The sequence below is a fragment of the Oncorhynchus gorbuscha genome, linkage group LG16 (genome assembly GCF_021184085.1).
Source record: "Oncorhynchus gorbuscha isolate QuinsamMale2020 ecotype Even-year linkage group LG16, OgorEven_v1.0, whole genome shotgun sequence".
Taxonomy (NCBI): Eukaryota; Metazoa; Chordata; class Actinopteri; order Salmoniformes; family Salmonidae; genus Oncorhynchus; species Oncorhynchus gorbuscha.
Window position 1 is genome coordinate 70,321,637 of NC_060188.1, and position 11,314 is coordinate 70,332,950.

At 39.6% G+C, this 11,314-nt stretch overlaps 1 protein-coding gene and 1 pseudogene across 1 annotated transcript; one reads left to right on the forward strand and one right to left on the reverse strand.

Annotated features, from left to right (window-relative positions):
- Positions 1-1,618: 1,618 nt before the first annotated feature.
- LOC123999808 lies at positions 1,619-5,298 on the reverse strand (annotated as a pseudogene).
- A 4,470-nt stretch (positions 5,299-9,768) lies between these two features.
- Positions 9,769-10,750, forward strand: shisa2a (shisa family member 2a). The gene is made up of 2 exons (XM_046305831.1): positions 9,769-10,015; positions 10,221-10,750. Exons 1-2 carry the CDS (start codon positions 9,769-9,771, stop codon positions 10,748-10,750), a joined length of 777 nt encoding a protein of 258 aa, XP_046161787.1.
- The last annotated feature ends 564 nt before the right edge of the window (positions 10,751-11,314 follow it).

Below are 11,314 nucleotides of genomic sequence, written 5' to 3' on the forward strand. Positions count from 1 at the left end.
TACCCACCACTGCGACCTGTACGCTCTCGTTGGCTGGCCCTCGCTTCATTCTCGTCACCAAACCCATTGGCTCTAGGTCATCTACAAGACCCTGCTAGGTAAAGTCCCCCCTTATCTCAGCTCGCTGGTCACCATAGCAGCACCCACCTGTAGCACGCGCTCCACCAGGTATATCTCTGGTCACCCACAAAACCAATTCTTCCTTTGGTCGCCTCTCATTCCAGTTCTCTGCTGCCAATGACTGGAACGAACTACAAAAATCTCTGAAACTGGAAACACTTATCTCCCTCACTAGCTTTACGCACCAGCTGTCAGAGCAGCTCACAGATTACTGCACCTGTACATAGTCCATCTATAATTTAGCCCAAACAACAACCTCTTTCCCTCCTGTATTTATTTATTTTGCTCCTTTGCACCCCATTATTTCTGTCTCTACTTTGCACATTCTTCCACTGCAAATCAACCCTTCCAGTGTTTTACTTGCTGTATTGTATTTACTTCACCACCATGGCCTTTTTTTTGCCTTTACCTCCCTTCTCACCTCACTTGCTCATGTAACAGTATTACTTTAGACCATCCCCTCGCCCATACCCGGGTGCGAACCAGGGACCCTCTGCACACATCAACAACAGTCACCCACGAAGCATGTTACCCATCGCTCCACAAAAGCCGCAGCCCTTGCAGAGCAAGGGGAAACACTACTTCAAGGTCTCAGAGCAAGTGACGTCACCGATTGAAACGCTATTTAGCGCGCACCACCGCTAACTAGCTAGCTATTTCACATCCGTTATACTCACATTGTATATAGACCTATTTTTCTACTGTATTATTGACTGTATGTTTGTTTTACTCCATGTGTAACTGTGTTGTTGTATGTGTCGAACTGCTTTGCTTTATCTTGGCCAGGTCGCAATTGTAAATGAGAAATTGTTCTCAACTTGCCTACCTCGTTAAATAAAGGTTAAATAAAAAAATACTAAATTAAATTGACCACAACCCTGACAGAAGCACACATAACTGTGGTGTTAATAATCATTGAGTATTCTGGCAATATAAATCATATAGTAATAAAGGCATACATTTGCAAAAAAGAATATGCTTGATAAAAAAAGATATCACACATCAATGTTGTAATATCAAACATTACAATAATGGCACTCTTTGAAATCAAAATCGGTTTATTCGTCACTTGTGCCAGATACAACCTGTGTACCTATTACAGTGAATTGCTGTCATAGTATGTATCTAGTATGTCTCATAGTAGAGATACTAGAGCAATAACTAGGGTTGCAAAAGGCTGGAATTTTTCCAGAAATGTTCCATGGGAAGTTAAGCCCGGGAAATGTGGGAATTTTGCTTAAATTCATCAAAAAAGTTAGCTTATAACAGTGAACCTGTCATGTTTGTAATACAAAGGAGACCAAGGTGCAGCGTGGTATGCGTACATTCTTCTTTATTAAATAGAATGAACATTGAACAAACTAACACAATGAACTGTGAAGCTATATGAATAGTGCAGACAGGCAACTAAACATAGAATAAGATCCCACAAACACCAAAGAGAAATGGCTACCTAAATATGATCCCCAATCAGAGACAACGATAAACAGCTGACTCTGATTGGGAACTATATCAGGCCACCATAAACATACAAATCACCTAGACAATACAAAAACTAGCGTATCCACCCTAGTCACACCCTGACCTAACCAAAATATAAAGAAAACAGAGATATCTCAGGTCAGAGCGTGACATTCTCCCCCTGCGCGATCTCCCCCTTCTTCCATGGCAGGCGATCCCTTCCTGACAATATTTCCTCCCACGTCCAGGATCCTTTACCGTCCAAAATCTCATCCCATGCCATGATGTCTGCTCCTCCTGAACACGCTGCTTGGTCCTTTTATGGTGCGTTCTTCTGTCACGTTCATAATACGAAGGAGACCAAGGTGCAGCGTGGTATGTGTACATTCTTCTTTATTAAATAGCATAAACACTGAACAAACTAACAAAATAACAAAATGAACCGTGAAGCTATATGAATAGTGCAGACAGGCAACTAAACATAGAATAAGATATTTCCCCAAATATAATTCCTAGATTTAGTAGACAATAACTGTACAGTCCAACACACAAATACTCATATTGTCAAGATACTGTTAGTAAACCAGACTGTTCTCACCATGAGTCCCTTGATGGTCTGCTAGAAGAGGTCCAAGAGGATGCTGGCCAGAGAGCACACCTGGGCTGTGCGATCCCAGCCATCTGAGCAGTGCACAAGCACGCTAGCCTTCTCCTCAGCCACAGCCTTAGTAGAGACTAGGGATAGCTCAGAACCACATGCTAGAGTAAAAAGTAGATGCAAACATGATCATTTGGGGGTTTTAATACATTTTTTCACAGGTTATAGATACCTAATAAGAATGTTTAATTAAAACATAGCAACACAAAGGAGATGGCTACATGGAAGGATTTCTATTACCTTAGCTAGAAACACTCCAGCATCCAGCACAGCCTTGATGTGACGCAGCCAACCAGAATTCTCCAGTCCCGTCAAGTAGTCACTCATTGTTGGAGACTTCATAGCACACACTGAAAACAGACAACTAGGCACCTTATCAACTGGAGGCTTTGTTAAGCATGAACTTTGCCTCGTCTTTTCATGCTGCAAAATGACTTGAGTTTTACACACAAGTATATGATTAATAAATAAAAAACCACTACACCCAAAGATTATGGTTCATTCCTTTTTATGTGAGACCAATGATAGTAACCTTCTAGAAGCTTCTGCAGACTGTTTCTCATGACATGGATATTCTCGATGCCCACAAACTGAAAGCGGATGTTTGAGTCGTTGTCCTCTTTCTCGTATTCCTTCCCTGCTGCTCTATTGGCCATGGCATTACACTTGAAATAAAAGAAAGGCAGGACAGTTTGGGTTAGGGTTGAGCAAAATACAACAGAGGGGAAATTAGCAATACATTTATCTTAAAATGTGGTTCTTACCTTAGGTCTGGTATCCACCATACATGAAGGTGCTTTTGGGATTAGCCCAGCTGATTGCCTGTAGCATCGCCTCATCTTCTACACATCGAACATTTAACCCAGACAGGGGCTGGCTACAACGGCAAATGGCAGCCTGGTATGTGAGAGGAAAACCAGAACAGCGTCACCATGAAGTGCATTTGGAATGCCTTTGTAATCATTAACATATACTGTAAGTATAGCATGAGCAGAGATGAGTCGCTGACCCTTGCATTAAATAAAGGAGAGTCTGAACTTACATTACTTTGCTTGTGGAAGTAGGAGAGAGTAGAAATGCACCCTCTGCTCCTGAATTTGGCACTCCCCAAGACTGTGCCCTTGCTTGCAGTTTTAGGAATGCCCAATTCTGAGTGACATGTGCTGCAAAGCTAAGCAATCCGTCAGAGGGAACAAAAAATGTATGACTATAAAAATAGCCTTGAAAACATGAGCATAGAATTGAATTAAGAATTGGTCAATTGACATAGAATTGGTATATTTACCTCAGTTCTTGTTGAATTCTGTCATTTCCTAAAACTCGTTGGGCAATCTCATTATTTTGGCTAGGAATGACAAAGTGAGCCACATGGAAATTCTTGCAGGAAATGTGAAGCGGGCATCCTGTAGCTGTAAGAGGGAGTTTCTCTACTGTAGCTATGAGATGGTATAAAACCTGGTTATGAGTGAAACAAAAACTTTTAATCTTGAGTCCTGGTTTTTAAGTCTCTTACCCCTACCACTTAAAAGTTGTCAGAAACCTGGATAAGTGTAGGCGTAATCAGTGTGGCACCACTCCTCCTACCAAGGGGCATGGTTGCTTCCACACCAACTAAGCGTACATCTATCCAGTGCCTTCATAGCTGTGAACATTAAAGGGGTACATGGTTTTAGAAAGGGCCAGGGGTGTTTTCATAGCACGTACATTGGCTCTCACCCCTTGCCATGATATCTGAACAAATGTCATACCCATGTTTCCTTGCGAGTTTTACAGGATGTCTCCACAAAGATGAGATGGGTTTCTGTGAGATAGAGAGTGCCAGTGCCTGGCTTCTTTGCAGTGTATCACTCTAACAATTTAACTTCTTCCACCTGTCATTATAAATTATATATATATATTAGGCCAGATTGAGGTCCACAGTCAGTTCTCTGAAAAACAAATATCAGCAGGTGAATGAATGGCTGAGAAATATTTCCAAGCACTCCTACTAAAACAAACAGCAGGAAATCCTGGAGACCTAGAGGTTCCAACACAGAGATCACAGACAGAACAATGAGCCAGATAAGTGTGAATGAGCCATGTATAAGAGTGAAGCATCCATGTTTCCACTCACTACTACCAAATATGGTAATGAGGTAGCCCAGTGGCCAGCCGTGGTAGAAGATGATTTCTGGCTGACATTATGCAAATGTTCTCATCAATAAAACATTTGATCTCAAAACTGTACTTTTCTGTTCCCAAAACTAGAATCTGTTACAAACAGAGTGGACTAAATTTGGTAGATGTTACCCTTTGCCAAAGCAATAAAAATAAGAACCCTGTTGTTTAGGAGTGCAAGGGCAAAATGAGTTATTGGGGCTACAGACACCCTGGTTCGATTCCAGGTTGTATCACAACTGGCCGTGATTGGGAGTCCCATAGGGCGGGTAGTCCATTGTAAATCAGAATTTGTTCTTCACACACACACACACACACACACACACACACACACACACACACACACACACACACACACACACACACACACACACACACACACACACACACACACACACACACACACACACACACACACACACACACACACACACACACGGAACAGCTACTCTGAAGTGAGCATTCCCTAATGAAATATGCAAATTCATGCTAGACCACTCCAAGGGATCTCGCTAGCTCGTGCTTGGCTCTGCCCCCTTGCTGGTTCTTCCCACTAGGACTAATTTGGACTCGACAGGTCGTTGTCTACCTTGGGTTAGTTATACAATATTTGCAGGGATGTCATTTAGTTAACTAACTTGTAGTGACTGTGTTAGTCTCATGTAACCCAGAGCCATGTATGTCTAATACATTTCTCTGATGACACAGCTAGCAAGCTACTAACTTAAACCAATTCCCAAACGGTTATAACATACTTAATAGTTAGCTAAATTAAATAACAAGTAGACGAGTCAGTTAAAACTCCCCTAGGAATTTTAACAAGTTATACTGGCTAGTGAAGTTAATGTTCTCGTAGTTGCAAGCTAGTGGTCACTTACCTTTGGCGTTAAAATGTGCTCCATTGTCCTATGCCGAGAAATGGATGCTGATCTAAACCAGATAAAAAATTTTTTTCACAGCGACTTTTTTCTTATAGTCTTTTGCCATTTCCCGAGGAAACGATTTTGCACGTTAAGCAATTTTGTGTCCCAGCCGAGCAAAAAAACGGTGGATGCGTTCCAGGTCGCCTTATTTGTGGGGAACTGTAGACGATGAATTAAGGCTGCGTTTACACAGGCAGCCAATTCCGATATTTTTTCACTAATTTGTCTTTTGCCCAATCACATCAGCGCTGATCTGATTGTTCAAAAGACAAATTAGTGGAATAAGATCAGAATTGTCCTGCCTGTGTAAACCCAGCCAAAATGCGTAAAATTTGACAAGGTTGCGGTTTTCAAATCCATGCAGCCATGTGTCATATTTTGCTGCGGTAGAAAAATGTATACAGGAAAATATACCCCTACCACGCACACCGACATTATTTGGTGTGCCTTTATACAGCATGTCTGGACATTGCATGCACTTGCTGAGACTGCTTATTGGCTTGTTCAAACACCCATAACACTTTATTATGTTTTGTGTCTGTTTGCTCTAATTTTAGCAAGGGTAAATACCAACATTGTGCTGATATGAGATATTATTGTACGGGTATTAGTCATTTCAATTATATGAAATACAACACTTGATTAAACCATAAGAACACACAAAGAACATATCCTAAAGCTTTCATTAACAATGTTGACAAAAGGTTATGAATGCATTCATGGAATATCACTTACTGTATTAGAACGGCCTTTTTCCTAACCATAATCTAATTATGCTAACCTGCTATGTAAATTCTCCTAACCTGTTGCGTAAGTTCTCCTAACCTGCTACGAAAAGGCCATTTTAACATAAACTGTACTCTATCTAGTCAAAACCGTTAGGGTGAGGTGTTGCAGGGTGGCCCATGATTTGCCTAATTACTTGGGAGGCCCCCCATTGATAGCCCTATTATCATCTGAACGACTCTTTTACTTACCTCCAGATGTATAACCTGATAACTGAGAAAATGTCATTGCTGATTGAAAAATAATACCATTTAGGGCATTGATTGTCCTTTTGTCAAAATAATCACAAATAAAACAACCTGTTGAATTAGTGAATCTGAGTAAATTTACCTTGGGGAGCTCTGTTGCTAATTTATTACACCATATTTGTTATATTCTCATAATATATTTGAGTGAAAGAATTTAGTGAATGCTAGTACATGCTTTAAAGTCTAAATGATTCTTCATAGTCCTCAACTACTTTTATTTAAATGTCATTTATAATACTGACTTAACTCTAAACCTGAGTGGCTGGAGAATCCTGGTCATGTCATCATGTTATTAGCAGAGATTAGGTATAGCACAAAGAGAGTAAATTGCAATTGTCTAAAGTGCCTTCCAATTAGCATTCAACAAACAATGCCAGCCAGTTTAGGGTTTGTGATGCTAATTCAGCAAGCTTGTTTCACTGAGGCTGACTTGCTAGTAATGGCCCTTAACGTTGCAATGGATTTCAGCGATATGGCATATAGGAGATGTATTTTTTCTCCCTGCTCTTGTCTGATAAATATGAATGTAGATGTTAGGTGCTTATATACAGTGGTGTAAAGTACTTAAGTAAAAATACTTTAAAGCACTACTTAAGTTGTCTTTTAGGGTATCTGTACATTACTATTTATATTTTTGACAACTTTTACTTCACTACATTCCTATAGAAAATAATTAACTTTATACTCCATACATTTTCCCTGACACCCAAAAGTACTTGTTACATTTTGAATGCTTAGCAGGACAGGAAAAGTGTCCAATTCACACGCGTATCAAGGCAACATCCCTGGTCATCCCTACTGCCTCTGATCTGGCAAATTCACTAAACATACATGCTTCGTTTGTAAATTATGTCTGAGTGTTGGGAGTGTGCCCCTGGCTTTCCATAAATAAATACATAAAAAATGGGACATCTGGTTTGCATAATATAAGGAATTTGAAATAATTTGTACTTTTACTTTTGACACCTTAGTATATTTTAGCAATTACATTTACTTTTGATATTTAAGTATATTTAAAACCAAATACTTTTAGACTTTTACTCAAGTATTATTTTACTGGGTGACTTTCACTTTTTAATTTTCTATTAAGGTATCTTTACTTTTACTCAAGTATGACTTCTGGGAACTTTTTCCACCACTGCTTATATAATGACATAAAAAAAATGTATTGTATCTTGACTGCTATCAATAAGAAACCTGTCACTTTATTATTGCAATACAGCAACAACATTTGATTAGGATAGCTAGGTGTTTGATGTCAAGGTTTGATATTATTCAATTGACCTGATTTCTGTTTATTATTGAGAAAGCATATACAAAACAACGCCACTTGGCTACAGCTCATTAGGTAAATGGGAATACAGCACTTCTCCGGGTGTGGTACAGATAGTGTTTGACCTCCTAAATCTAGACTTAAAAATTTGTGGTAAGATAAACAGACTCATTATCACCACCCCAGTCGGCTCCAAGCTCTGACAAGCGTACTGTTTGCACCGTTTGTTTACTCTACCCTGTTGGTTGGGGGTTGAAGGATTAAATGACTAAATGTAATCAGTATTTCTTCTGCCTAGTATCTTACACTATCCAGTTAGTATAATAATCAGACAGACCAGGCTTAGGCCTACATTGACATAGCCAGTCCATGAAACCCTAAACAGTTAACGCAACCACCACAGTAAATTAGAATAATATTAAAGGGGCAATCTGCATTTTAAAATAATAACAACGCGTGTCCCCGCCAGATGCAAGAACTGACCATCCTAGAAATTAAAATTAAAGTTTTAACCATGTTTTGAGGCTTTATGGTGTTTGTTTACAATTACATTGTTAAAAAACCATTGAGTAAAACAAGGTCACTTTGCTACCATCTAACATAGACAGTACATGTGCATCAAAGCCGTGACCGAAAGACTGAAAAACCGCTTCTATCTCCAGGCCATCAGACTGTTGAACAGCCATCACGCCATCTCCTGTAGTAAGTAAGATTTGTAAGCAGTACTTCTGTAGTAAGTAAGAGACAAAGATAGACTCACTCACACATAACACACAAACACACACAGTCAACGCTGCTGACCCATGTATATATAGACATTAAACACTGGACCGTTTATTTTAGATTGATTTTCACACTGCATTTTCATTTACTGTAATCTCATATGGCTCATTCAAATATCAACAACTGCACATTGTATTTTTGTTACACTGTTAATACTCACCGCATATTTATATACTGGATTCTTATTTATATACTGGATTATATACTGGATTCTCATTCATATACTGTATTCTTCATATAGCTCATTCTTATACAACATTTTTGTTACAATGTTTATATACACCGCCTGTATTTATTTACCGGATTCTTTAACATAGCTCACTGTAATATACTGTATCTACTGCTGTACATATCATTCTTAGTATATATTTCTGGTGTATATACACAGCATGCATTTGGATTACTGATACAGTGTTATTTGGGTTGTTAACTGGATTTGTCCTAACATTCCTGATTTCTTCTTTTTTTTACTATTGGATTATTATTATTTGTGTACTTGTTTTACATTTTTACTGCATTGTTAGGAGTTAGTAACACAAGCATTTAGCTGCACCCACTGTAACATCTGCTAAACTATGTACGCTACCAATAACCTTTGATTGTAGGTTATATTAGGAGTTTTGATGGTGTATGACAGTTGAAGTAAGGTCATGAGGCATTTATAAGTTATATTCTTCAAGAATCAGAGGGTATATATCATTCATTTTAAAGATTGAAAGTCTACATTGTAGTATCAAACACATGCTCCCTCCCTCCCTCCCTCAACTCCTCACTTATTATTGTTTGCACTGAATGCAGACCTCTCCATTTTCCTCCAACAACTTTTTAACGAAATATGCAAGGTAACACATTACACCCAGACCTCACCTTACTATTTTGAATATCTAATTGAGTAAGGCTGGTTGAATCTGAATGAACATTTAAAAAACATCTCCAGTAGCCTATTAGCCCATATAGTATTGTCTCCTTATCCAAAAGTGCAGACAGGTCTTGGCCTGGGGCAGGCCTACATGAAATTAGCAAAGTAATGTATCAAGCCCCTCCCATATTAGGCACACAATAGGTGTGAGGGAGGGGGCAGAGGATAAAACAGAAGTGAAATAGCCACATACTCACATTATGGTCACAGATCTGCCTTGCTTCACTACTTGACCATTGACTGGATAACATCACTTTTTCATTCATTGAATTGTTGTTGATATTTCATTGACCATTTTCTTCCCAATTGTGAGCATGTCATTGGGCTTTTGATTTGATCTTTTTGAAGCTCCAAACAGCTGTTTCACCAATTGGGTGTGAGGGTTTTTCCTGTCATACAAGATGCGTTTTTTAATTGCTTTATATTTATTTTTCTCTTTGATGCACAAACATATTGTGGCTAGCTCAGGAGAGTATTGCCATGGCTGGTCCGACTCTTACAAGATCTGGCACAAGGGCTTCCAGTGTCCAGAGCAGTATGACGGCCAGGATGCAAAGTATTGCTGTGGGACCTGTGCTCTCCGCTACTGTTGCACGGCTGTGGAGGCGAGGCTGGATCAGAGCTCCTGTGACCTGGAAGAATTTTTTGAATTTGAAAACGATAACACAATCAACATGACACCAACGGGTAAGATTTTGTGTCAACATTTTCTATTTTTGGTTTATTCAACATTTAAAATGTAATGGCTAAATGATCTCTCCCTTGGAAAGGTTAAAGCATTTATGTTAGAAGTAAATAGCAGGCATAGTAATTTTGGTTCAATGTATACAATTCATCGATCGTGGTTTGTGGTTCAGCATTTACATTTTGTTCTATCTTTTTTCCCCTCCAGTACCCGCCTACTTGCCATTTGTGATAGTTGTGAGCACATTTCTGTCCTTTGTGCTACTTGGTACCATTGTATCCATATGTTGCTGCCAGTGCCTAAAGCCAAAGGCACAGGATCGTCAAAATGCATCAGCACCCTTCCAGACCAGCCTTTTGGAATCTGGAGGGCCATCTTCAGAGAGCATGACTCCATCTCGCCAGTCTAGTTCCAGCTCAACAGGAAGATCAACATTGGCACCCCCAAGACAACCAACCACCTCCACTCCTGGCACTGATGTCAATGTAAACATGTATGTTGCGCCTTTGAATAATGGATACCCTGTTTCAAGCACACAGTCTAACCAGTATGTGCCTCACCCGCAGCCCCCTGGTCCATTCTATCAGCCATATCTAAACTATGGGATGCCCCCAGAGCACACGTTGCTAATGGCTCCATTCTTAGATAACCGCTCAATGTACGGACACCAACTGGTCCATTCCATCCCTCAGACTCCAATGCACACAGAACAGTTGTACACAGGTGTCACAATATGAGGCGATTACTCTATGGACAACTTTTTGCCACATGACAGTCATTTTTTGAGTGCCCACTTGCCTTGTCTAAGAGTTATTTATGGAATGTTTATTATCCACTGATTTCAGTGGATATCAGTGTAAATAAAATGTATTTTTAAACTTTTGTTGTCTTAAGTCTTAACTCTTGCAAAGTTAATCATATGCTATTTCGAAGACACTTTTTACGTATGGGTACCATGATAAAATGCTAAAACAATAGCCTTCCAATGTTTTGGGCTGCAAACAAGCTTTGTCTTCAGGATGGCCAGAAGATTTGGAGTTAAAGTCTTTTGTGATGTATCCCAGATGTTTTCAAAAGAGTGTACTTACTGGTGTGTGGGGAAAAACAGCGGGAGGGAAGGACAATGGACGGAGGTTGCAATCTCTGAATAAACCTAGGTAAAGAGGGGATTGTGGTAATCTCTTGAAAATGAGTTGGGGGAAGTGAATGATAAGTACATAGGAGGGCACAGCTTGGGGTTCAGGGGATGCGCACAGATATTCAACTACCTTATGACAGTCATTAGTGTCGAGGCTAAAAAC

Coding starts and splice junctions, on each gene's coding strand:
- shisa2a (XM_046305831.1), top strand. CDS start 9,769: ATGCACAAACATATTGTGGCTAGCTCAGGAGAGTATTGCCATGGCTGG. Junction 10,016..10,220: donor AATCAACATGACACCAACGG/GTAAGATTTTGT, acceptor TTTCCCCTCCAG/TACCCGCCTACTTGCCATTT.